The sequence below is a fragment of the Rattus norvegicus genome, chromosome 10 (genome assembly GCF_021556685.1).
Source record: "Rattus norvegicus strain SHRSP/BbbUtx chromosome 10, alternate assembly SHRSP_T2T, whole genome shotgun sequence".
In the NCBI taxonomy this organism is placed as follows: Eukaryota; Metazoa; Chordata; class Mammalia; order Rodentia; family Muridae; genus Rattus; species Rattus norvegicus.
In genome coordinates, this window is record NC_141543.1 from 59,419,713 (window position 1) to 59,447,669 (window position 27,957).

A 27,957-nucleotide genomic window follows, 5' to 3' on the forward strand; every position below is an offset into this window, starting at 1 on the left:
GTAATACATGGGGACTTGTTGGTATCAGGAACCTCTGCAGTGACGAGCTCCCCTAGCCAAGGAACTAGAGGTCAGGATAATGCAGTCCACACTGTCCTTCAGGTACGGGAGCTCGAGGCAGAGCTGGAGGATGAGCGGAAGCAGCGGGCACTTGCTGTGGCTTCAAAGAAGAAGATGGAGATAGACCTGAAGGACCTGGAGGCTCAGATCGAGGCCGCCAACAAGGCCCGGGATGAAGTGATCAAGCAGCTTCGCAAGCTTCAGGTAGGAACGGCAGGCTTGCCCTGCGGGACAGGGTCACATGGCCGTACTGGAACCAAGATGAAACTGAAGCTGGGAGACAATATAGCACCCAACTGTCACCTTGTCACCGAGCCACTGTCCTGCTGAGGACCAGAGCAGCTGTCCCCTAGATTATTGGATTTGCTTCTTAGACAGACCTGGGGATGGTGGCCAAGAGAAGTATCCTTGCTGTAATATGGTCCTGTGCCCACAAATACCCTTAAGCAACACATAACTGTCCAGCACATCTCCAGGAGGAGGCAGAGTGTGCCTTTCCCCTGCGCTGCTGGGAATGTAATTTCAGACAGCTCCAAGCATCACTTTTGGTACCCATATGATACCATTTTATGGCCTCGATTGGGAGAGGGCTGTTATTCATGCTAAAGGCCAGCGTGGGGTGGCCCTGCTCTTACTAGCTAGGTATAGGCACCGGTAGGAGGTACAAACTGTGACCAAACCTTCAGAAAAAAATCTTTCCTTTAACTTCATAGTTCTATATCTTCATGCATGCACCCAACAACTATGATCTTAGCCAAAGCCCAAAGACTGACAGAGCTGTGTGAAAGTCGCAGGATGAAGGGAGCACCTGACAAAAGAAATGGTGACTGTTGCTTACAGCTGCACACATGCAGACAAAGCGTCTGTGGCCAGCAGCTTTATAAGCCAAGGAATCACTTTTGTATGCTTTTTGTATGCTGGCGTGATGGCTGAAGTTTATAACAAGGGCACCTGTTGCCCTTGTCCAGGACCAACCCAGGTTTGGTTCCCAGCATCCACCCACATGGTGGCTCACATGCTGCCCTCTTCTGGCCTCCATGGGTACTGCATTCACGAGGTACATCAGCATACAAACAGGCAAAACACTCATACACGCAAAATTTAAAAATTTTGAGGCTAATACAAACTTTTGGCTTAATAATTACAAATATTTCTCATGATGAAAAGTAATACTGAATGTATTTAATAGCTGTTTATCAAGATAGTCACGCACCACAGGATGTGTGTTTCCTTTGCTTTGGGATGTTTGCTTATCCTGAGCTGGACCCCGGCTCTAATCTCACTCCCCCAATTATGAGCACTTGCACATGCGTAGAGGCTAGAGGTCAGCGCCCTCCTCAGTCGTGCTCTACCTTGTTTCCCAGTGCCTCTCTCTGAAGCTGGAGCTCAGATGCAGCCAGGATAAACAGCTGGCCAGCAGTTCCCAGCACTGGGACTACGTGCCCTCAGTCAGCTTTTGTGGGTGCTGGGGATCTAAGCTTTAGTCTTGATGTTTGTGTGGCAGCCACTTTAACAGTTAGGACCCCAGCCCCTCGAATTGTGCTCGATTTGCTTTGAAATACCATGACCAAGAAGCAAGCTGGGGAGGAAAGGGTTTATTCGACTTACGCTTCATCATTGAAGGAAGTCAGGGCATGAACCAGGAAGCAGGAACTGAAGCAGAGGCCATGGAGGGATGCTGCTTACTGGCTTGCTCCCCATGGCTTGCTCAACCTGCTTTCTTATAGAACCCAGGACCACCAGCTCAGGGGTGGCCCCACCCTAAATAGGCTGGGCCCTCACACATTGATCACTAATGGAGAAAATGCCCTACAGCCTTATCTTATAGAGGCATTTTTCCTTCCTCTCTGATTACTAGCTTATGCCATGCTGACAAAAAACCAGCCAGTACACTAATGGCACTGAACATGTTTACAGAAGCACACGTAAATGCCAGTTCATCCCGCCTGTGAATCTTTTCAGTTGCACTGTCTTTCAGTGATTTACTTGGACACTACAATTCTGTATATACTCTGGCTGGTGTTTGTTTTGTTTTGGTTTTTGTTTTTTTTTTTAATTTATTTAATGTATATGAATACATTATAGCTGTCTTCAGTTACACCAGAAGAGGGCATCGGATCCCATTACAGATGGTTGTGAGCCACCATGTGGTTGCTGGGAATTGAACTCTGGACCTCTGAAAAAGCAGACAGTGCTCTTAACCACTGAGCCACCTCTCCAGCCCCTGTATCTATCAGTCAATCTTGCCAAAGTCATCTACTAGCTGTGATGGCTTTTTTACTAGGTCCCTTAAGATTGCCTAAGCGAAGATCATGCCATAAACCCACTTTGTCTACTCCTTCCTTCTTGGATTGGCTTCTTGTTGTCGAATTACCTGGGCTGGGCTCTGCATGTCAGGGTTAAGTAGAGACTGAGATTGGACGTCCCTACTTGATGATCTGTCCAGCAAAGCATACGGATTAAAGCCTCATCTTCTTCATAACCCATCAAGTGTTGTGATTAAATCAAATGCCGCTCTGCAGCTGATGAGGTGATGCGGTGTATAGGACAGGTGGGTGGCAAACGCGCTCGGTCACGGTACAGACTCCATTCCATTCCAGCACTGGTTAGTTCCTGTTGAGGGATTTACATGGGATATCAGTCTGGTCTTCTGGGAGCTTTGTACTTCTGTGTTCTTTTTACAGTGAAACAATACTGAGAATAAAAACTACTCCCTAAAAGGACTTTCTTATTTAACCTCAGGCACAGATGAAGGATTACCAGCGTGAACTAGAAGAAGCTCGAGCATCTAGAGATGAGATTTTTGCTCAATCCAAAGAAAGTGAAAAGAAACTGAAGAGTCTAGAAGCAGAAATCCTCCAGTTGCAAGAGGTATCTTTGCTTGGTCACCCACGTGTTCAGCAGCTGCTTGTCCTTAGGGAATGTGTTGTGGCCTTGATGGTGTGGGTTTCAGTTCAGCACCACTTCCAGTGCTTTGTCACCTGCTCCTGAATGAATATTCTTTTACCTGACTAAAGGCAGAACAGCTGTTAGTAAGACAGCCTTCTAGAATGTGCTCTCCTGAGAGAAAGGAGAGATCATTATTTAAGCAGTAAGCTGAGTGGGCTCTGCCCAGGGAAGGTTGTTGTTTCTCGCAGAAGTGCTGTCCCCTTACAGAAAGAGACGTGTTCTGCTGAATTCTGAAGTGGGACATGTAAAAACAAGCACTTTTCACTCGTCTCTCACTAAGGTCTCCATCGTAAGGAGCAGGCAGGACAGAATTCCACCCATGTAATAAGGCCTCCTGAAGTGCACTTCTCTCTACTAATTTCTGAGATCTTCTCAAAAGATAGTGAGCGGAACTGTTGGCTTGATAACAGTTGCCATGGGAAATCACCAGCACTGGCTACAGCAGCTGCCGAGACCCTGTCAGTCAGGGAGAGGCTGAGAAACAACAACTGGATGAGACACGGGCAGAGCCCAGGCTTATCCTGAGCACCGGTCTTTGGTCCTTTCATGTTTTCTATTTTACTGTCTTTTTTGTTTACTTCCTTTGGGCTATTTTTCTCTTTCTGTGAGGTGTGTATGTGCGTGTGTCCGGGAGTGAAACCAGGGCCTCAGGCACGCTAACACACACTGCAGCTCAGGGCTATGACTCCTGCATTCACAGAGACATAAACATCCCTCTAAGGTTCTTCTACTTCGTCTCGCAAATTTTGATGCAGGGCAAGTTCACTGTCACAATTCGGTATTTTCCTAATTTCTATAAATGGCTTCTTTAATTCACACTAATTTAAAGCTGTGGCTTAGACTCCAAACGTACCATCTACTTCCTGGCTGCTTTGTACTTCAGCAAACCATGGCCGGTAGCTCCAAGGCCTTGAGTGAGCTGTGATTTGGTATGGCCAGTGTCTCTGTAGGGTTCAAAGTTGAATCTTGTGCTCCATGATTGTAAGGAACACCTGACGATGGTGGGAAATAGCTACTCCACACAAGTGACAGTGAACGCTTCCTTGGTGGCCTTTAATGGGTCTGGTAGCAAGTCTCACCTCAGCACTAAGCCAGCCTCCTATCTTATAGAGACTGCTCTTTGGTTATGTGGAAAGCATGAGGGAAAATGTCAGTGGGAGAGCCTAACCCCGTTTAAACTCATTTAGGAGCTGGCCTCATCTGAGCGAGCCCGCAGACACGCAGAGCAGGAGCGAGATGAGCTGGCTGACGAGATTGCCAACAGCGCCTCTGGGAAGTGAGTCTCCGGGCAGCAGGCAAATGGGATGGGACTAGGAAGCAGCAGTGCTTAGCCTACCCTCTGCGCAAGCATGGTTCTCTGCCCTCAAGTGCGTGCAGCTGCACAGGCTAAGGACAGCCGCCTGACATCTAAGAGCGAGTGGGCTGGCTCACCTCTTCAGGTCTAAAAGGATGACCACAAGTCTGGGCAACCTCAGCCACACATAGGACACCACCTCCACATGCCCATCACACACAGGCCACACAAGCGTGTGCCCCTGTGCCAGTCCCAAAGGCCTTACAGCATAGACATCCATAGACTGCACTCCCCTAACACTTAAGGCCTCGCTTTCTGATTCACTGGCTTGGCAAATAGCTTCCTCACCATCTTCATCTGAATTGCTTTAAGGTTTCTCTTGGGAGTGCTGGGACATCATTAGAGTCCATGCCCGTGACTACAGGGTCTCATCTAAGATCCCCCTGAATTCTAGAGGCAGTCAGCAACAGGGAGGTCCTGGGAAGTCACACAGTGGTTCAGAGGACAGGACCAGGAAGACAGACATGGGCAGGAGGGCACTGTTGAGGTGGGGCTCATCCACAGCTCAGGGGTAGATGCAGGGACTAATCTGGAGCGAAGTGCTCAGTTCTCAGCTGTGCTCTGTGCACGCCCCTTCCTTGTGCCTAGGTCCGCTCTGCTGGATGAGAAGCGGCGCCTGGAAGCCCGGATCGCGCAGCTGGAGGAGGAGCTAGAAGAGGAGCAGAGTAACATGGAGCTGCTCAATGACCGCTTCCGCAAGACCACGCTCCAGGTGCCCTGCGACCTGTCCCCGGGGCAGCTGTACTGCCTCTCTCTACACTGCTTATCTGAACTCTCTCCCCTTCCAGGTGGACACCCTGAACACAGAGTTGGCAGCGGAGCGCAGCGCTGCCCAGAAGAGCGACAATGCCCGCCAGCAGCTGGAGCGACAAAACAAGGAGCTGAAGGCCAAGCTGCAGGAGCTGGAGGGGGCGGTCAAGTCCAAGTTCAAAGCCACCATCTCAGCCCTGGAAGCCAAGATTGGGCAGCTGGAGGAACAGCTGGAGCAGGAAGCCAAGTAAGATGGGCCATTTCATCACACAGAAGCGCCTCACCCGTAGGAGCACCCCATGCACGGGAAACAAACAGTGCAGGACAAGTGACCTGCATGGGAGATAGAAGGGTCTGTGAGCCGTGAGAGAAGTGCTTAGGGAGGGGCTAGGCCTCTGCCTGGCCCTGCTGGGAGCCATCATTCTGTCCTGTGACTTTATGTACCCACGGCAGACTTCCTGTGAGGTGCTGGTTTGCGGTGCTGCTCAGAAGCATTCTCCCTCCCGGACAGTCCGTCACACCAGAATGAAGCACCGCACTGCACAGGGCAGAATGAGCAGGCAGCTACAGCAGCCCACAGACCCACCATGTTGGGGAGTATGGGACCCAGAAATGCAGGACCCCCCCCCCCAACCCTGCAGTTCCAGTGCTACGTTTCCACCCCTCCTCCCACTCCACTGGGTAGGAGTGCCTGGAAGTGTCACAGCCAGACACAGGCAGTCAGGCGATCACCAACAAGATTTAAGTTGCCCTTTCAGCTGACCCCAACCAGCTCCAGTTCCAGCTAGGGAGGAACCATCTTGTCTGCAGGAACTCTTGGCGTTGATTTCCTCTAAATGGGCAGCAGTCCGGGCGACATTGTGGGCTTTGCCATTTCCAGTATCAGTAACTACTCCCAGCATTAGCAAACTCTAAACCTGAGACAGTCACTCCAGAAATTGGGCGTTTGTTTAAGTGATAACCATGTCTGTTTCACATGACTTACCAGTGTATGTGGCACATGCTGTCCTTGTCACTCAGCACCTGTGTGCACAGGAACAAATGCTCTGTGGCCACTGAAGGACACTGAAAGACAATCCCTGCTTCAGATCCTGGGAGGTCTAAAAGGGCCTTCCAGTATGCGTCATTTTCCAAAGAAAAAGAACTCCTAAATATTTCCCTATTTAAAATATAATTAATTTCAAGTCCTACAACTACTTAAAACTGTTTTGGTCACTTTGACAGGGAACGCGCAGCTGCCAACAAACTAGTCCGTCGGACAGAGAAGAAACTGAAAGAGATCTTCATGCAGGTCGAAGACGAGCGCCGGCATGCGGATCAGTATAAGGAGCAGGTAGGAGACAGCCAGGCGGGGTGAGGGTCGCACCGTGGACATGTTTAAGCAAACAAGTCAGAGTTAAGAATGCTTTGGGAAACTTTCTTCTATAAGTTGTAAAAAAAAAAAAAAAAAAAAAAAGAGTTTATTTGAACTTATGATTACAGAGGTATGAGTCTATAATTGTCTAGTGGAGGCATGGTGGGTGGAACTGGGAGCTAAGAACTCACATCTTGAACCCTAAGGAAGCAACAGAGAGAGAAAATTGGGAATGGCATGAATCTGTAGATTCCCAAACCCACCTTTAATGACATTCTTCCTCCAACAAGGCCTTACCTCCTAAGTCCTCCCTACACTACATCACCGGAGGATGAAGTATCCCAACAGCTGAGCTGATAGAGAACATTCTTATCCAAAGACCAGGGTTTCCAGCACCCATTTGTGTTACCCCTAACCTAGCCTTAATCTCCACAAATGTAGAAATTGACTTCAATCTTGATCCTCTGTTTTATTTATGCTCAACATTTAACAAAATGTCTAGCATGGAGTCTATCATTATTTACAAAGCTCATAAACAAATACACAGTGAAAGGAAGCTAAGCGAATGTGGTAGATTGATCAATAGATTAGTAAGATTTTTGATTAGAGTTGGGAAACTCTTAATGATGGCATTTCAACTGACTGCAGCATCAGTGTCCCGTGTGAGCTCTGGGGTGGATTTTAGTTACATGCAGCTTCCTCCACTAAAGCATTCCTGTGCCTGGAATAATAGTTCTTGGGTACAGCAAGCATCGGGAAACTAGATGGAGGAAAAGTGGGAGGTGGCAAACCACAGAAACCAGGGATATGTGAAGGGTGTTTGCCCACATGCACCAAACCCTAATACCAGACGCACGTTACTGGAGGGCTCTCTCCAACAGTAACACACCTGGGGTCCCATAGAGCATCGGGGGATCAGTGCCAGCCTGGCTATAAAAACTGTCTCAAGGCAGTAGATAGGGTGTGCCCGTGGGAACTGAGCACACATCCTACCTGCAGCCTGTCCACGCCTCCCTCACCACTGAGGGTTCGTTGACTTTGGGCCAGTCCCTGCAAATTTAGGAGCAAAGGATCCAGAGTCAGATTCTTAAGAAGTGGGAATGTATTCTCCCAGAGTGGCTGTGTGAACAGCCAGGCTTCACGGACAGTATCCTGTCCAGACTGCTAGCCTTTTGCATAACCTCATCAGTCACATGTGTGGAGATGGAAAACAAAAACTCATGGGTAAGGCAGTTCTGAGTTTCTGATTATGTAGCTTGCTCTGTAAATACTGGTTCTACTACAGCAAGGGAAGCGCCTTAGAGCAGCCCTGAAACAAACGTGCATGTGTGTGCAGGAGCCCACACAAGATGTCACAGAGCGCGCTGACCCTCCAGGCCATCTGACCCTGGATTCTCTGTTTGCCTTTCGTTCATGTAACTCCCCAAGATGGAGAAAGCCAATGCCAGGATGAAGCAGCTTAAACGCCAGCTGGAAGAAGCTGAGGAGGAGGCTACACGTGCCAATGCATCTCGGCGTAAACTCCAAAGGGAACTGGATGATGCCACCGAGGCCAATGAGGGCCTGAGCCGTGAGGTCAGCACTCTCAAGAACCGGCTTAGGTAAGTGTTTGGTGAGCCATGGAGAGCTGACAGGCTTCATGTGTGGATTCCTCTAGAATCCCCACAGTCAAAACGCATGGCGTTTACAATAGCAAGTGGAAGAAAGCAGACATCTAGAGTCCACAGCCTCACTCAAGCAGGGCAAGAGCTCCCAGTAGACTCACCCACCAGCCTCCTCACTCCTCTCTGTCCAGTGAGGGAGCAGAGCATGGCAGAGTAAAGGGGGTACACACATTTGCCGGAAAAGCCAGCGAGCCAGCATAGGCCTCTGTCCTGGGGCAAAGGATGCTGGTGTCCTGCTTGTGTGGCCAGGAAGTTGAGCCTCTGATTTTAAAGGACTTAGAATACAAAATCAGAGTCTAAGCTCTGCTTCCCCTTTCAGGAAAGGCTTTCTGAGGGGTAGAGCTTCACCCTAACCTGTCTGCCTTACCATGTCGACCACGGTCACGTGCACTGTGGGGGGAAAGGAGGGGCTGGACAAGCTACCCACCAAGGCCATGATGCCCAGACAGGGTAGAGTAGAAGGTAGAGAACGAGCCTTGTTGAGGGTTGAACAACCCAGCAGCCTCATGTGCTTGTGCATTTCTCTCCCAGGCGGGGCGGCCCAATCAGCTTTTCTTCAAGCCGATCTGGCCGGCGCCAGCTACACATTGAGGGGGCATCGCTAGAGCTGTCAGATGACGACACAGAAAGCAAGACCAGTGATGTCAATGAGACACAGCCACCCCAGTCGGAATAGACACAGGCAGTCAGAGGTGATGCTGAGGACAGGCCGGAACCCAACCCCAGCACTGGTCTGCTTGAGCCCTGCACTCGGGAGCGGCAAGCCCCAGGTTCCTTAAGGAAATCAACTGTGTCTTAAGGCTTTGCGGCCTGCGCAGACTGAATCCTGCTTCAGACTAGGTACAATTGCCCCTTTTATATATACACCTCCACAAGACATGCGTATTAAACAGATTGTCTCATCGTTGCATCTATTTTCCATATATTCATCAAGAGACCATTTTATGATGCATTAAGAAGAAAGAACCTTTTTGAAACAAACTCCAGACCCTTTGTTGCCAGTGGCTGGGCCTGGGGTTGCCCCGGGGACGTTGCTCAGTTGCTCTGCATGCTCTGTCCTGCCGACAGGTACCTTAGTTCTGTGTTCATGTGGCCCTGACCCTTCCACCACACCCGGTCTTAGAGCATTGTGAGCCCAACCTGCACTTGTCTCTCATTTCCTCTGAATAGTGATCGCTGTCTCGGTGAGCAAACTGTGAGAAGGGCTTTGGCGGCTTAGGAGGGGTGGGTTTGGGTTGGGAAGCAGCATCCATTTGGGGTGACCCTGCCCCTCAAATTTATGGTGTCCCCACTGTCTCATGTGAATAGCCCCAGAGTTCTATGCACAGAGAGGACAGTGGCCTCAACATATAAGGTGCCCCAGGTGGCAGCCATCACAGTGACTTCCAGGTGGTCTCTGAGTGTCTGGCTTGATGATGCCCTCCCTCCTCAATTCAGGAGTGAGCCTCTGTGACCCTTGGGGTGCTCACAGAAGGCCTCTCCAACCAGTCAGGCCCTCTTGCAAATTCAGCCACTGCTTTGAGCCCAAAATGGGAATATTAGTTTTGTGTCGGAGGTGTGTTCCAAGTTTGTCAATGAGGCCACAGAGCCTCGAGAACAGATGCCATCTGCCTGAATGTTGACGCCAGTGGGCGTGTGCCCTCCATTTCCCTTCCCTCCTTTGGACAGTGTTACAATGAACACTTAGCATTCTGGTTTTGGTTGGTAGTTGAGCAGACTGACGTTACAGAAAGTGCCTTAGACACTGCAGCACTAAGACAATGTTAAATGTATTATTTGCCTCTAACAACTCAGTGTATTAGGTTTTGTCTGTGCTTTATATCATGTACCTCTGTAGTGAAGTAGAAACATTCAGTGACAGCAGCAAATCAGTGTTAATGACAAGCCCCGACCCGTGGCAATGTGCTCGAAAACACAGACCTTTTGGGTTAAAAGCTTTAACATCTGTGAGGAAGAATTGGTCACATGGGTTTGGAATCTTTGATTTCCCCTGTATGAATTGTACTGGCTGTTGACCACCAGACACCTGACTGCAAATATCTTTTCTTGTACTCCCATATTTCTAGACAATGATTTTTGTAAGACAATAAATTTATTCATTATAGATATTTGCGCCTGCTCTGTTTACTTGGAGGAAAAAGCACCCGTTGAGAACAAACAGACCTCAATAAACAAGAATAATCATGTGAACATGGAACTTGCTTCCGCACCTTCTGTTCTTGGTTTCCCATCTGTGACCTGACTGGAGGGGGTCACACACCTGAACCATGCACACCAGGGTGGGGTCTCCCACAAACAGCAAATGGCCATCTGTTTCCAGTGTTTGGACACCTGAAGGCAGGAAACAATGTAGGAGTGTGTGGCCCAGTCACTGAAGACTAGACTAGGTTAGAACATTTTTAAGGAATCCCAAAAATTTGGGATTGCATGTATATACAGGATGTGTGCAGGAAGCAAACTGGGGAGGAGCAACCTTTCTGGTGTTCACTGCAAAGGAACCCTGGGGAAACAGGAAGTGAGCACACACCCTAGTTATATCTAGGCCTCTTACAACAAAGGCATAGGAAACCCTCCCGACCATGGAGAAGAAAGGTGGTTGGTTGGTGTGATGGCCATCCAGACAGGCTTCACCTTCACAGCGTATCCTAGAGCTTGGATGTAGAAGCCTATTTGTCTCAATCATTCTTTCTTCCTGTCCTGCCTGACTGGTCTGTCAGCGTCTGAACAACTCAGCCTGTCAGAACTGACAGACTCTGTGGACCAGGACTAGTTCCTGATTCCACAAACATGCTAAGTTGAAGGAACCATTGATCGCTAAACAATTCCTCCCTTTGTAGTCAAATGTAGTTTGAAAAGTCTGTTGGACAAGGCATGGCTGTGCACACTGTAACCGCAGCACTACACTGATCCTAGCCTGCAGGCTTAATGGCAGGCTTCCAATGTCCTGACACCAGGACGACTCCAGGACCTCTGCTTCTCTCTCAGCATTTCCCTCCATGTCCTGAACCTTAGCTAAGATGTCCTTCTAGCCCTACTGCCCTGGTCTGACTGACCCAGATGGGCCCAGGGCCCAATGAGACACTGAGACGATGTTAAACATAGAAGGAAGAACACTGCAAAGCACACTTTCCTGGCCCAGGCTTGCCCCACCTCACACACAAAACCAAATCAGAATGGCCACATCAGACCCTGGAAGAGAGAACTGATGACAGCTTCTCTCCCCACAGCCACAGCAGGTCTGAGAAGAAAGTCTGTGGCCACCATGAGGAGTCATCCCCATGGGCTGCCTAGTTCCTCTGCTTCCCTACCTTGCTGAGACACTTAAGAACAGTCTCCAGTCTCTATTAAAAGGCGGCCCTAGATCAGCTAAGGACCAGAGCCTACAGTCTACTCCTGGCCAGTGAAATAGTTAACTGTCAGGAGTGTGACCCGGAGCTATGGAAGGGGATGTTTACCTCACAGTGCTGGTCAATACTAGCTACCTATGGGCTGGATATTACATTCCCTGTGTGCTATGCCAAGAAGGGAGCCCAGATCCTTCAAGCCCTGTAGGACTGGATTCAGTCTGACTCGTCTTGCAGTGTAGACAGTCAGTGAGCTGCATTCCAGCTGACTGAGAAGATAGAGCTGGTTTAGATTCTAGAGATCTCATGCGTCTCACTATAAATAGGTGGCACTTGGGCTGTGGCTGTCACTGCCTGACTCGTGCTAGTAAGGTTCAGCATCAAAATTTGCAGAATGGCTGTCAGCCACTTAGGAGAAGATTCTGGAAGGGACGGTGGAATGTACCTTTCAGGAATGCCACATCAACACCACAGCACAAGATGCTAATGCTGCTTGGGAAAACACGAACAAGGGCAACTCTGGGCCAGAAGAATGATTCCGAACGCAGGCCCACAGTCAAGTTCTAGGAAATCCATCCTTCTCACGGTCTATGACCTGTGATAGGTTAGAAGTGCCGGGTGTGGCAAGCCACACCTTTTTTTTTTTTTTTTTTTTTGTTCTTTTTTTCGGAGCTGGGGACCGAACCCAGGGAGGGCCTTGCACTCTACCACTGAGCTAAATCCCCAACCCCAAGCCACACCTTTAACCTAGCACTAGGGAAGCCAGTAATAGTGAAGGTATAAATGGGGGCTGGAGAGACAGCTCAGTGGCTAAGAGCACTGCTGCTCTTCCAGAGGACCTGGGTTTGATTCCCAGCAACCACATGGTGACTCACAATCATCTAAACCCAGACCAGAGGAATCTGAAACCCTTTTCTGGCCTCCAAGGGCACCAGGCACGTACATGATGCAGACGCACACAGAAAATAACAGCATCTAGTAAATGATGACAAGCATTTCCATCTGTCTGTCACACTGTTCTCAATGGGCAGGAGACAAAGTGCATCCTCTAACAATGGTGTCTCAGGGTCTGTAAAATGGCTCTCATGGGAAGCTGTTGTGACACTGCCTGGGGTGGCATAAGTGGTCAGAGAAGCCACACTGCCTGCCTCGCACAGGTCTCAGGCCAACTTGCACAGTAAAAGAAAGCCAGCATTACTACTTTTTCCTTTAATCAATTTGGGCAACCTTGGAGGCAATTTTAAATCTAGAGAGTAAGTCCCCTACACACTTTCCATCACTTACTTGATTTGTTTAAACAAAGAGTTGCTGCTTTTGAGTTTCTTCCCACTGATTACATCCACACTACCTGACTGCACTTTATCTGTAATGCTAAGCCATCCTGACCATTCCCTACCACCAGACTAAAGTTTATTGTATTCTTAATATTGTAGGGTAATATCCCCAAAGTAAGCTTTTATAGCTAATAGCTTTTATAGCGTAAGGCTAGATTAAGACATGGAGAATAACCTAATAAAATGAATGACTTAAAAGAACAGCTCTTCCCTATCACACAGGGATCAGTAAATATTCTGACTTTTTTTCCTAGCTAAAACTGAAATGTTTGTTTCCTACCTCCAACCTCTAATGCAGCAAGCAGTGGGGTTTGCCACTGAGCCTCACTCTACTGTCTCACAGGCTCTGTTTACTCAGGCCCTCACTGCCAGCCCAGCACAGTGAGCCCTGCCCTCCTCGTAGGCACCCCCCGCCCCCATGACCACAGTCCAGGCAGGAGTCTACCTACTGCATGTTAGCGGAGAAGGCAGTCGAGCTGACACCTGACCCGTCAATGAAAAGGGTAAACTTCTTTCCGATGGGTCACAGCTGCCTCAGGGAAAACTTCCTAAAGAGCTGACAGGAAACACTAGCAGAAACCCTGTGGGTGCAGACAGACAGCAGGAGAAAGAGTCATAAAACAGCACAAAGCCCATGAGGTCCCCACATGGTTGCTAACAGATTGTTTCTGCATATGCCTCTTCAAGCCAGACACAGTGAATCACGGCTATCAATCTCAGGGCTCAGGATGCTGAGGCAGGAGGAATGCCCCAGGTCCACACTACACAGAGAACTCAACCTCCCATTCGGGAAGAGGGCACAACAGAAACAGATAATGGTCCCATGGCCAATCCTGGCCTCGCTCTGAGCTGTCCTTTCTGCAAACTGGGGGGCAAGTGGCTGCCCTGTGCTCATCTATGCAGTGCCTACCCCCGCCCAACCCCATGGTAGGTTTTGAGGCTCTCAGCTGACTTAGTAGTTTCTAGTTATTCTGAGCCAAGAAGTAGGACCCTGTCATCTACTTGTTGAGGAAGATTGAGTGGGGGTTGGAGGAGTGTGGAGTAGCACTTCCAAAAGGAAAGGCTCCCACAGACCCAAAAGACCAAGCTCATCAAATTCTTAGTCTGGAGGATTCAACAACAGCTGGGCCATGGGCACCCACCAGAACGGGCACTTAAGCCGGCAAGCACAAAGTTCCATACCACCCCTCTCACAGGTGCTGAAGAAGGGCTCTCACAAGCAGTGTCCACATGGGTCATGTGGAGAGGGCTACTACAAGCGTGTTGAGGACAAACAACTGGCTGAACATCTTCCCAGCAAGGACCAGAAAGTAACACATTGCTGCTTTGGCGGACCTGGGCCCAAAGCAACAGTGGCATCCCCGCCTACCCCAGCCTATCCCAGCCTACCCCAGCCTACCCGCACCACCAACTCACAAGCAGCAGCTGACAGAGCGGTCTCATAAGTCTGCAGATACAAAACCTCAGAAAATCTGAGAAGTCCTGGAGGCAAGAGTGGGGGACTCAGGCTGGAGAGATGGCTCAGCGGTTAAGAGCACCCGACTGCTCTTCCAGAGGTCATGAGTTCAATTCCCAGCAACCACATGGTGGCTCACAACCATCTGTAAAGAGATCCGATGCCCTCTTCTGGTGTGTCTGAAGACAGCTACAGTGTACTTATATATAATAAATAAATAAATCTTTAAAAAAAAAAGAGTGGGGGACTCAGGTGAGGCTCATCCCCAAAGGACTTAGCTTAGCTTAGTATAAGGTCTTGGGTCCCCACATAAACGAAGGTCTGCTAACTGCTCAAACTCTGACTTAATCCATCCCTCCAAAGGCAGTCTGGCAAGAGGCCAAAGCAGTGAGACAGGATAAACCATCTTCTACCACTCAGGGCCTCCCGAGGGGTCAGCCTGGGAGATACTGTCGTCATCTGTCGACAGAAAGTCAGGGATATCTTGTTTGCTGTTCACTTGGGAATCTGACTTCCTCAACTTTTGCTTTTGTTCACTTGGTTTTGTTCTTATTTTATGGTTTGGGGGGTTGAAGGTGGAGGCAGGGTCTCTACACATAGTTCTGGCTGTCCTGGGGCTCACTAGGTAGAGCAGGCTAGCCTCGAACTTGAACTCAGAAATCCACCTACCTGTACCCCACACTTAGCACACTTGTCTTTAAGCTATGAAGTACGCTCACTGTTGAGCTATGCTTCTGTAAGCAGGCAGGGTTCAGAACAAAGCACACTCATTCACACCCCATTTTACAGTTTCTTCAACATGGCATCTGGAACTTTGCTATCGAACACCTGGAACTTCTCTCACTTGCTAATATCAACCCAAGGAAAGACGTGTGAGGAGAAGCCTATGTCCACATAATGTCTCTAACCGCAGCATTTCTGGCAAACGAAGTGTTCAGTGCAACTGGAAGACCAGTTCCTGGGCCCACGAAGGTTCTCCACGGCGAGCTTACTAACCCTGCTATCCTTTGGGTCTGGACCATTCTCACGCTGCCCCTGAGAATGTGGCGAAGGCCTCTCTTGTGGCCTCAATCTTCTGTCTCATTTCCTACCCGTTCTCCATCATATCCGATGTGGGAGAAGAGACACTGACTGCCTCTGTGTAGTCTTTTCTCGTGGGACAGCAGGAACCAAATAAAACAATCTCAACCCTTTTGTTTTCTGTGAAATTTATTGTTTCCACATTAAAAGATTTTTTGGAGGGAAGTATCTTCTTTTAACCACATGATGATCCTATCCAGCTGCCCAGAGTCGGACACCATCGTAAGTCATTAATTAACATGCCATGTGAGTCTGAATAAATAAAAGCTACAAAGCCCAAGTTATATACAAATATCTTAGGCAATAATGTTTACAAACCTATGTACAGTAAAACAAATGTAAACAGTAAGTGCAGCATGAGAATAGCCAAAGGGTGCAAGGGACAAACACCTCTAGCCAGTCTGTGCCCAAGAGCTGACACCGCCAGCCCACAATCGGGCCCCTCAACCCTCCCCAGTGCAACTTGATGGCCCTTCAGAGGAGAAGAAAAAAAAAAAAAAAACAAAACCGCTCTGAGAGATGTCACTGACCTGAGGGCCTGGAAAGCTGGCAAGAAGGCTGCCACCTGCCTCCTGAGTCTGAGGCACAGAGGAGAGGGCAGCACAGAGGCTCAGCCCTGGAGTGCCCATGTCTCAGCTGCCCCTGCCTCTTGCAGCTCAGACAGGCATCTCGCTGCTTTGAGAAACAAGCAATGGAATGGACTGCTTACATAAAGCCAGAAGGTACAGACAGTGTTCCGTAATTCAGAGACGTTCCTGACTGCAGGGGTGAGGCTGGGGACACATGATTGTGAGCACTGAAGATGCTTGGCAGGAGCTTAGAAGGCCTTACCAACCTGATTGAGGGAAACTTCTAGAAGATCTGCAATGTCCTAAACACAACTAAATCCTATCAGCACAGCAATATGGGGGCTATGAGGCAGATGTGATGAACGGGTGCTTCCACATCCAGTGATCGAGAAACACACGTATGTATGTGTGTATCACTTGGGACCCACAAAAGTGCAATCATGTGAAACCAACGGCACTACGGCGAGAAGAGAAAATAGCCAGTATTGATATCGCGCAGAGTCCTGGGGCTGGGCAGGGCCCAGCAGCGGCCACTGCATGCAGCCTGCCCTCTGCCAGCGGTGAAGAGGCAGACAGAGGGGCACAGGGCTGGACCCAGGCACCGAGGGACGAGGCGTAGGTGTCCTGGGCTGCTGGAAGAGGGCAGGGGCCCCACCTGGAGGCCGGGCACTCACACACTGAGAGGCAGCATACCCGGTGCTGACGATGGGCGTGAGGAGCCCAGCCCAGGAGGAGGAGGAGCTGGATCAAAGCCGTTTACTGCCCTGTGGGGTGACCAGAATAGCAAGGGAAGAAGAAAAGAAAAAAGGCTTATTTAAAAATCACTCTACACACAGGAAATTTAGCTGCTTTCTGAAATTAGTCCTCCTCCCTACCCACAGTAGGATCCCAACTACACAGAGCATTGCGGATAGGAGAATGGAGGGTTCTCCGTCCTGGGGCACTGAGACCATGCACACCCTTCTAGGCACCTTTGTCCTATGGGCCACTGTAAACACAATTCTGATTTTGTTTTTAACCATTAAAAGGTCTAAATGTCTGGCACTAGAGAGCTAGTTAAATAATTATACAACAAAGAAATGAAATGTAAATACAACTTTAAGAATGTATGCTGCAGTACTTTTAATAGCAGAGGAGACTATTCAGAATGTATTTAATGATTTAATAAAGAAAAAGAGGCGAGCAACCTAAACTACCTATGTTCAGTGAGATGGTTTTTAATTTAAAAAAAAAGGAGCAGGGTGATAGTGGTGCACGACTTTAATCCCAGCACTTGGGAGGCAGAGGCAGGCAGATCTCTGTGAGTTCAAGGACAGCCTGGTTTACTGAGCTCCAGGACAGCCAGGACTTCATGGAGACACCCTATCTTGAAAAACAAAAACAAAACAACACCCCTCCTCAAAATGAAAGAGAAAATGCAGTGTGTAGCCTAGGTTCTATTCTATTCTAGCCTTTTACACAGATACTATCATCTATGTGATTAAGTCTAGAATGAATATAGATGTATATATATGTAAATATATAATGTATAGACTATATATACATATATAATCATCTATATCAGAAGAAAAATTTTAAAATATATTCTTCTCTGAGTTGTAGATAAATTTTACTGGTTTATAATTATTATTTTATATTCTAATACCAGTATCTCAAGGTGAAAAAAATTAATGCTTAGCAAGCAAAACCAGATGAGAAAATTTGTTTTTTCTTAAACACAGCAACCCAGATCCACAGGAGGGCCAGCCAACATCCAGGCACACCCAGCAAGGTGGAGGGCACCCCCAAGTCCACCCACCAGCATGCAGCTGCAGGAAGCAGGGGGAGGAAAAAGAGGGCAAGGCACAAGATCTCTCAGGAGGCAATTCAGCCTTTCTAGTCTAGACACTTGGTAGGAGAATTCATCCCACTAGTGACTCTGAGAGAGCCTCAATTCTTGCCCAACACTGTCCCCCACTTGTTTGCAGAAGGATCCAAGGAGCTGAATACAGACTCACAAAGAGGCATTCTCTAAAAAGTAAGCCATATATTTTATTCCCTGCAAAGACCACCGGTTCATAAGCAGTCACTAATGGCACACAGACACACATGCGCAGGAACTTGACACTACTTCCATGTTTCAAGAGACTGAACACAGCCCATACTTAAAATCTGCATTACATACATAGAAACCAACTACAGCAGGACACACCCATTCTCTCTTTAAATCTTTCCCAAAAGCTGCATGCATGTGCTTCTCCTGAGGCCTGCGGCCAGTCTGTTGGCCTGTGCAGGGCTTGCTTTATAACTAACTCCATCTGTCACCTGCCTGTGTAGACCCTGGGCTTCTTCTGATGCTCTCGACCACCAGAAGAAGAAATACATAGGAGACCTAGTGTCCAACACACAAACCTCCATTCCTGTCCTCAGCTACACTACAGAAAGCCCCCAACTCGTCAGATGGGCACTATAGGCTCCCAAGAGTTTGTCATATGGTCTGCTAGGGTGTGCCACAAGGACAGTCCCTCACACAGAAACAGGACAGGACTAAATTAAATGCACTTTTAAAGTAGTATCAAGTTTGTCTCCATTGTTATAGCGGGAAACAAACCAAAAGAAGATCAGGTCATTAGCCCAGGCTCGCCCACTGAGCAGTTAGTGAGTTGTTCAGCCCCAACTGCCTCCAGGTGTCCTATGCCTTCCCAGCCTGTCACAAGCCATGCAGAAGCCCTCAGTGAACAACCAGCTCTATGCTCCCAGTACGTATGAGCTCTAGGGGAAGGCCAGTAACATCTCTGTGTGAATAGGGGAACTTGGCAGTGGGTTGAGCAGAGGGTCTCGCCTAGCACTTCTCTTCTGAATCAAGAGGTAAGAAGTTAAAACCGGAAGAAAAGAAAGCTGACCTCCAGGTCTGGAGAGGTCCTTTCAGGAAACTACATCCATTCAGAGAGGAAAATTCCCAAGAGAAGAAAAGCCTTTGAATATACCAGGTGCAGATGTAAAGAAATAAATGCCCAGAATTAAATGAAAGGCACAGGTAAGGATGAAGACAACCCTAGGATTCAGTATGCAAACAAAAGGCTCCAGACATGCAATCCATACTCCAAGTCTAGCTATGGTAAAACTGACTGCAACTCCAGAAAGATGCCTTAGCAACAGAAACTGCACCTCTCGGCCAGTCAGGGGGCTATCCAGCATCTAACCGTACAAAAAGCAAAGCTCAGCCTGCCAAAGCAGCACAAGTACCTGTGAAGGCAGTAAGGAGAGGAGGGCAGCCAGAGCCCACTCTCCCTGTGTGTAAACAGAAGCACGGAGCAGCTCCAGGCAGCTCGGTCCTCTAGCCAGGCTACATCAACAGTTCAGAAAGAGAAGGGGGATTCTGTACACCTCCTATTTACCATCCCAGTTCAACATGGAAACAAAAGCAAGTGCAGGGAAAGAAAGTTCATTATCTTCAGTTTCTGAAAGGAGAACACAGAAGCAACTCCAAGGCAGGAAGAGCCCCACCCATCCCCATGAAGGCAGCGAGGAGATCCTGGAGCCTAGCACTGCCTCTACCGCTCAACTCAAACTTCATCCTGCCATGTAATGGGAGTGCCACAGAGACTCCCCACCACCCAGACCACAATGCTGGGGTCTGGTTGGTGTCTCACCCTGTGGCCTAAACTCCTGAGCTCAAGCCCCCTTCTGCCTCAGACCTCACTCAGCTAGCTGAGACCACAGACACTCAACTCCAGTTGGGCTACTGTCCTGCACAGCAGCAACAGTGCGTGTGATCAAGTCACAGCAATGGTTAATCAAGTCAAACAAGATCTTGAAAGCTCACTCATGGGCTAAAAGTTGGTTAAAGCTGAGTCCACCCCATGCAGTTAGTAAAACCAGTTTGTTAATGTGTCTTCCACCACACAGCATGATTAAGACAGAGAAGAAAGCACAGCAAACAAATTGAGTTACCCATGAACAACGTGGGGAATATGACTTTTTCTTGCCTAATAAAAAAAAGGAAAGATCATTAAACAGCAATGCAAACACTGTTTTCACATCATGCCCTGAAATGAGCCCATACCTACCTACATATGACCCAGAAAACCTAACTGGTTTGCCCACAATTTGCACCATGTACAAGTAACATAAATAAAACCAGATTAAATTTATGGAAGAAAATAAAATGTTTTAGAGCAAATTCAAGTAATACACAAACTGCATATTCCCAAGGCAGGAATACAGAGAGGATCGGTGGTGGAATGACTGGGAGCCAGGCAGCAGCAGCCTGCATCTGGGGGGCTGGCAGAAACCCCAGAAGACAAATCCTAGTTCTAAGAAGTCCTCAGATAACCATAATCTGAAAAAATACTCGTGACTCAATGTAAGGCCACAGACCCAGTGAGGTGTGTGCAGTTTTACATGTCAAGGGCTGCATTGCCCTGCAAAGACGATGAGCAATATGAAGTACACATGCTCACAACCTTCCAAGAAACAGGTCTTCAGTCATACTAGTGAGCTACTGTGATGGAGCTACAGACATACTTGTCAGGAGCAAAGGGCAAGCAACACCAGTACCACAGCCACAGCCAAGGTTTTAAGATCAGCTTTTCACATGCTAAAGTCCCAAGCTACACTTTCCTATTTCTACAAAGACTGGCTTTTCATTAACATGCCAGAGTAATAATGTCTGGAATCAAGCTATTCCCTTTACTCTTCCAGCAGAAACCTGACATCCTGGTTTTTATCTAGTCAGCAGATGAAAACAGAGATAAAAAGCCAGGACTACAAGACAGGTGGAAAGAGAGCAGAGCAGCAAGGATGTGGTCACATAGCAAACCCACGAAGAGCAACCCTCCAGAGCACAGTGAGGACACGGGATCCCTCAGGCAACCGCGGGTTAACACTGCAGTGTGCACCCACAATCCTCTTATTAAATAAAGCAAACACTGTTATCAAGAGACAATCCATAAAGGCATATTTCACTGCTGGTTGAAACAGTACAACATAAAATTTTCATAATTTAAAACAAAACACAAATAGTAACTACAAGTGGATCTGTCAGGAAAAAGAACTGTTCTGCCCTTTCCCCATGGTGCAGCTCAGGAGATGGGGAGACCTGCATCTAGCTGCTCCTGGGGCTCCAGCTTTCAGCTTACACTGCTGCTCCACATCCTAGGCAGGTTCCCTCTCTGAGCAATGCCTGCCCTGGCACCCTGGGATGGGAGGCAAATGCAAGAGAAGAGCAGTGACCTGAATGACAATGTACTCTTCCCTCGTGTGACCACCTCCAAGTACTTTCCACACAAAGGCCCCTGCCTAACCAACCCACCCTAGTCCGTGCCTCCTCTCACGCTGTAAGATACCACCTGCAGCCACCAAGAACCTGATTCCAGAGACAGAGACTGTGGCATAATCCCAAGTTTCCAACACTCGTGAAGAGCACTTCCTTCATACTTCCTCTATCGTTTGGGGAAAGGCCAGTCTAATGTGGACATGTCTATCCACGTCATGTTTCAGAACTGCTCAGAAATGTGCGCGCCCTAGCCTGATGAACGTTACCTTTACACTTAGCCTACCAGAAAGACCTTAGGAGTTAAAACAGAGCTCTGACTTAAAAACAGATATTTTACAATATACTTTTAGTAGGAGGTCTTTGTCTCCTTTTCAAGACATAAGTGTCATAAGAAACGGAAATAGGCCACAATTCTCCACTACGGGATGAATACTTTGTTTTTGTTTTGTTTTGGTTTGGTTTTTTTTGAGATGGGGTTTCCTGACTCTGTGTAGCCGTGACTCTCCTCGACTCACATTGTAGTCCAATCTTGAACTCACAGAGATCAGCCTTCCTTTACCTCCCCAGCGCTGGAAATTAAAAGCATACATCACCATGCCTGGCCTTAAAACTCTTTCCACCGTAGACTGTAGCTGAGGATAATGGGACACACCTTTAATCCCAGCACTTAGAGAGAGGCAAGTGGATCTCTGTGAGTTCAAGACCAGCCTGGTCTGCAGAGTGAGTTCCATGACAAGGGCTAGATAGGGAGAATCTGTCTCAAAAACCAAAACCAAAGAGAGAGCACATTGTATATAACAATCAGGTTGGGGGTTGGGGATTTAGCTCAGTGGTAGAGCTCTTGTTGCACAAGGCCCTGGGTTCGGTCCCCAGCTCCAAAAAAAAAAAAAAAAAAAAAAAAAAACAATCAGGTTGTCTGTAAACAAACCATAACTATTGAGGACATCAGAAATACAAGCACCTTTAAAAAATACTGTGGCGTTTTCCAGAGCTATCCCTCTTTGTTCTGTTCTGTTTTTAAAGCTGCCTACTCCCCTCACAAAAGACAATGGCAAGGGATCATGAGCACAGCAGCTGCTGTTCCAGTAACCACTACCTACAGGGACCTGATCAGCAGATGGATTACAGGTCCTAATTAGTATTAAGTCATGTCTCTAACAGGAAGATAGTTATGCATATTAGAGAGAAAACAAAATGAGACAGAAGGAAAGGTACTGATATGGAAAGATACTGGCAATGTAAATCAAAACAGGCAAGTTACTGAGCCATATTTAAACTGTACTCTTACAGCAGATGCATAAAAATCTCATTTTTACAAGCCTGAAAATTAACTCTAAGGAATGACCACAATAGTGTGAAAATAGGACACTTGCTTCTTACTGCACATGCTGCAATGTTTTCACTAACAATATACCACTGCTTTAAGCTTAAAGCTTTTTTTAGTTTGAATATAAGTGCACACACACACTTACTTTTTTTTTAAGCCAGTCTCATCATGAGGCTCTAGCTGGCTTGAAACGCACTAAGTACCAGGCTAGCCTTGAACTCTCACTTGTATATGACCCAGTGTCTAAGCACTTTAGAACTTTGTATTTTTCTAAAATCTTCAAATAAAAGGTTTGCCGTTCAGTCTGTGTACAAACAATCTCCCCTTCCCTTAAAGGAGATGTGCTGAGTTTCTCAAGCTGTAAGGATCTAGAGACCAGGCCCACAGGAGCTCTGCAGTCTCCTGAGCCCAACACAGTTGCCTTTAGGAGTCTACCCCCAGGGCAGAAGCTGTAGGTTCCAGGGGCAGCAAACTCCTTGGGAACCACGAAACAAGAACAGACCTCTGTCCTCTGGGACTTGAATAAGCAAAGCAGGGAATCTCACAGTGTTCGTGACCTTCAAGACTCTGGTACCCTCACATAAGACTTGGTAAACTTGGGCTGGAGAGATGGCTCAGCGGTTAAGGGCAGTGACTGCTCTTCCAGAGGTCCTGAGTTCAATTCCCAGCAACCACATGGTGGCTCACAACCATCTGTAATGGGATTTGATGCCCTCTTCTGGTGTGTCTGAAGACAGTGACAGTGTATTCATATATATAAATAAATAAATCTTTAAAAAAAAAAAAAAGACTTGGTAAACTTACTAAAACTCATCAGTGAGTATGAGGACTGAGGCTGTAGCTCAGTGGTAAATTACTGTCTGGCACATACGAAGCCCTAGGTTTCTTTTAGCCCTAGAACCGCCAAAAAAAAGTAAAGGACTTACCCTTTATGGAAGAAAGTTGCACGCCCTGACCTTGGGCACTCTGGACCGTTGCTGTTCATTACCCCACAGTTAACGCTCCCTGGAACATAGGATTTTCGGGATGCTTGGTCTTTTGCAAAGTTCCTGCAAGCTGCTAACTTGGATTCTAAAGCCTACAAAGAAAGAAGGAATGGCTGTCAAAACAGTGGCTGTACAGAAAAATCTGCATCTCAAACCATTTCTATTTCAGCCTTCAGGCTCCAGGATAATAGCCACTAGTGAAACCATAGTCAATTGTCTTTCTAGTACAACAAGGAACATTTTCACTGGCTCTCTTTTTAATGAGCTCAGAAATTTAACTTTTTCCTCTCAGGGACACATAAAATCCACAACTAAGAACACCATGGTGCTAGTAGGTAGGTAAAGACCCCAGACCTCTCAACCCATCCATCATTTGTTAGGTTCTAGGACTCTGTGTGCTTGTGCAGCAAGCACTACAATCGCCATCAACTTGAGGTGTTTTTAATGCCGTCCACCCTTTCTATAGGTTCTTCCAGGTATTTTTCCACTACATCAAAACAGATCCATTTCCAACCTCACATAAAGTAATCCATTTTCTTTGTGATAGTATACTACAAACTGTATACCTGATGCCTTTCGTCTATAATTAATTCACCGGCCAATGATACTGCCCCTTTCTCATTTACCTCTCAATCTTGGTATCCTTCCTTTATATCTGTCACAATGCCTGTCATGTGCAAACGCATGCCGTGAAAGAACAGGCACTCCTCATCTCTCCACACCTGGATATCATGGAATCCCTCTTTCCCAACAAATTTCTCCCAAATGAAGTATCTCTCCACTAGCTCCCAAAAAAGAAAAATATACATCATGGTGAGAAAAAGAATAGAGCCCATTCCAATTCACACAAGACTGAAGGATTAGAAATCCACAGAAAAACACTGTCAGAAACTTATGGACATCCTGCCCCACCATTTCAATGAAAGCATGACACACACAGGCTTCAGTTCTTCACCTTCTGGGCTCCTGGGCTCATCCCCTCCCCACCCTCTCATTCACCTTACGGCCCAGCTCACTTTGGACCCTTCCAGATGCCCCAGCTGTCCTCTCCCTCATATCTACAACAAAACCAGTCTCAACCACACACACACACAAACCCAAAAACATGAAATAGAACCAAAAACAAACTGAAAATTCTTTTTCTTCTGCCCCTTTCTTATGGTAAAAGTACAATGAACTGGTTAAATAATAACAGATATAATGCCCCTCTAGAGTGCTCTGACTTGTAAATAAATTCATACTGAAATCTTTAATTTCCTTGTCCATCCATGTGCATATCTGTTGAACATGTCACATGGCAGGTAAAAAATTGTTTCAGGCATCAGTGATACACACAGGCAGTATAAGCCCAGGGTCTTTTCAAAGGAAAAAAGTGGTCTAGAGATTAAGAAATAGAAATTTGACATCAGTTGGAAATGAACCATGACTGTGAACAGTAAAACCATCATTGAAAGAATGGACAAAGAAAAACCAAGAGAAATGGGCGGCTGGGTGGGGACAGACAAGAGACAGCATCAGGGACACCAAGAAACGAGGACACTCTAAGGAGGGTAGGGGCACACTGGCATTGAATGCTTCAAATAAAATTCAGTAGAGCAGTGCACACATTGTTAACCACACTGACATTACCACACAGTCTTAGGGGCTTGATCAGGAATGGAGAGCAAGCCAGAATGTCTAGAGTATGTATACATCGAAGGCCCACAAAGGTGATGGTGAAAGAGAGATGTAATGTCAAGAATGACCTTTAGTTTTGCTTTGTAAAATTAAAAAAGCCAGGCATGAAGGGGCCCAGCACTTTGGAGGCAGAAGCAGACAGATTTCTCTGAGTTAGAAGGCAGCTGGTCTACCTAGCAAATACCATGTCCATCAAAGCTACACAGTGAGACCCTGTCTCTAAAAAAGAAAAAAGAATAACTAGGTATGCTAGATAATCCCAAGCACTAAGCAGGCAGAGACAGAAGCAGCATGAGTTCTAGGCCAGCCTGGGCCAGTGTGAACTATGTTCACAGTAGATAGTGACTCAACAAAAAGAACAAATGGAGTTGAAAGGAGAAAGGGAAGAGGTCAGGCTTACGAGTGGTACAGCTCCGTGGCAGAGTATTAGCTTAACATTCAAGAGGTTACAGGGACCAGCAAGATGGTGCAGTGGAAAATCCTTAGCAGATCAAAGTGCTTGCCTCACAAGCCTGACAACCTGAGTTTGATCCCTAGGACTCATATTTTAACAAACAAACCAAAGACCTGGAGCTAGATGATGGCTCAGTGGTTAAGAGAGTGTACTGCTCTCCCAGGGGACCTGAGTTCAGTTCCCAGAACCCTTAATCAGGTGGCTGTTAAGTCCAGTTTTAGGAGATCTGATTCCCCTGGTCTCACAGGACACATGCATTCTCATAATATACACATTCAGACACACATATACACATAATTAAATAATAAAAATTCTTAAATCAAAAAGCCAATGTAGTATTTAGTAGCCCAGTAGGGGTTTGCATGTGTGCATAAACTTGCAAGTATGCGTCTCACTCACTCACACATACATACACGCACACAACGCATGCACACATGTAATTTTTAAAAACTTTATTTTAAAAGGAAAAAGACAGAAAGAAAAGCCAGAATTGGAGAGCTGGCTCAGGTTAGAGCACTTGCTGCTCTTACAGACAACTGGGGTTTGATTCCCAACAGCCACACAGCACCTCACAACCATCTGTTAACTCCAGTCCCAGGGTATCTAAACACTCTCTCTGACCTCAGCAGACATCATACACGTACACGTACACGCGCACTCACACACTCACACACGCACACACGCACACACGCACACACGCACACACACACACACACACACACAGTGCACAGACACATCCAACTCATACATATTTTTATAAAATTATAAAAATACATAAATGTTAAAAATTGATAAAGAAACAACCAGTGTCATATTTCAAAAGTCAAGTTGCTAAAAACAAGCTTAGGGCCAAGAATGAGGCCCAGAAGTTGAGGTGTCCTGAGAGCAAGAAAGCCCCAGATAAAGACTGGCTGGCAATGCCCCCAGCCACATACTATCCCACAAAATACAAGACAAAGAAAAAAAACATGGGTTTGGGGATTTAGCTCAGTGGTAGAGCGCTTGCCTAGCAAGAGCAAGGCCCTAGCAAGGCCCTGGGTTCGGTCCCCAGCACCAAAAAAAAAAAAAAAAAAAAAAACCCAGGAAGATAAGAGGCAGGGGCAAGGAACAGAACTAGACAGGAGAGCAATGTCAAGAGTTACATAGGTAACCTCAGAGCCCAGGCTCTTCCAGAAATGCCTTTTGCCCAGGGCTGGGGTCTTCTCAGGTCTAGTCCTTGCTCATCAGTGCCTGCGGTGCTTCTCAGCTTCATAAGGTTCTCACCACAAGAAAGAGACAGCCCAATACTACCTCCACAGTGGAAACCCTAGTGATAAATAATTGAATGCTTACCCCTACTTTCCGCAAGAGATCTCCCACGATGTTTAGTGCTGATATCCTAGCAGAAGGAGTTAGTGGACTGGTTCCAAAGCCATTTGGTATAGCTACAGAAAGAGAAAAGCAGAGTAATGCCATCAGCAGCCCCCTTTATATTTGGGTTATATTGGATGATGTTACAAAGTCAAACACATTTGAAGCAATATCATACTGTTTCAAGGTACAAAGTATAAAGAGAAAAGACTCTTAATGATCAGACTACATCAGTGTGCCACGTCTCCAAACTGCTGCCAGGACAAAGATACTGAAACATCAACAGGAATTGCTGGAGACCCTGAGAATAGAACTCTGAGGGCAGAGGGCTGTCCACTGTTACCCTAACAGATGCTACAAGGATGTTTCCTTATGAGTATCGTGCCACACATGAACACACAGAGACTGTGGCAGCACGCACAGTGCCTGCACAAGTCCAAGCCAGCCAGAAAGCCAGCTAAGATGGGAAGTGCATGAGAATCCCTAACCAAGGAGCCATTGCCAATTAACTGACAACAATCCACAGAGGCAAATTAGTTTCTCCAAGGGCATCTGACAGGGTCGACCATACTCACAGGCAGGCTCTATGCCCAGTAGCAGAGGACCAACACAACCAACTCAAAGGTATTCTTAGACCTTTTTTTGGTCTCCTACTGTTTTGGTTCAGCATTTTTTACCTTTCTGATCTTCTGCCTATACATTACATTCTCAGTTCTGTGTTTTATGGGCTGGGTGTGTCTGCATATGTATGTGTTTCTCATGTTCTGTTTTTCCTGTTAGTTCATCAGCTTTGTTTTACTCTTGTTTGTTTGAACTTCCCTGTTTTCCTAAGACAAAGAAAGGTAATAGTAAAAGGTATAAGAAGGTATAGTGTTGGAAGGGTGAAGAGGAAGGAAGGGTCTGGGAAGGGATGAGGGAGGGAAAACAGGATCAGAATGTTGTATAAAAAAATTACTTGCAATTGAAAAAAATAAAAGAATACGCCAAACTGG

The 27,957-nt window shown here is 47.1% G+C and overlaps 2 protein-coding genes across 21 annotated transcripts in view; one reads left to right on the forward strand and one right to left on the reverse strand.

The window, feature by feature from the left end:
* The window catches only part of Myh10 (myosin heavy chain 10), a 132,800-nt gene extending 122,479 nt beyond the window's left edge, over positions 1 to 10,321 (forward strand). For 8 of the 9 annotated variants that reach the window (XM_087574589.1, XM_087574593.1, XM_087574595.1 and 5 more), the window contains 8 exons: positions 103 to 264; positions 2,803 to 2,931; positions 4,197 to 4,285; positions 4,952 to 5,075; positions 5,152 to 5,360; positions 6,338 to 6,446; positions 7,896 to 8,068; positions 8,663 to 10,239. In XM_087574589.1, coding sequence (XP_087430715.1) covers positions 103 to 264; positions 2,803 to 2,931; positions 4,197 to 4,285; positions 4,952 to 5,075; positions 5,152 to 5,360; positions 6,338 to 6,446; positions 7,896 to 8,068; positions 8,663 to 8,807 — 1,140 coding nt within the window. In that variant the 3' untranslated portion in view covers positions 8,808 to 10,239. 9 annotated transcript variants of the gene reach the window in all.
* Positions 1 to 27,957, reverse strand: part of Ndel1 (nudE neurodevelopment protein 1-like 1) — a 69,832-nt gene that overhangs the window by 2,841 nt on the left and 39,034 nt on the right. For 7 of the 12 annotated variants that reach the window (XR_015630168.1, XR_015630169.1, XM_087569586.1 and 4 more), the window contains 3 exon segments: positions 26,948 to 27,039; positions 23,425 to 23,576; positions 15,457 to 16,678 (listed from right to left, as the gene is read on the reverse strand). Coding sequence is in view for 9 of the 12 variants with exons in the window: in XM_087569586.1 (XP_087425712.1) it covers positions 16,585 to 16,678; positions 23,425 to 23,576; positions 26,948 to 27,039 (338 nt within the window). In the remaining 3 variants the exon portion in view is untranslated. 12 annotated transcript variants of the gene reach the window in all.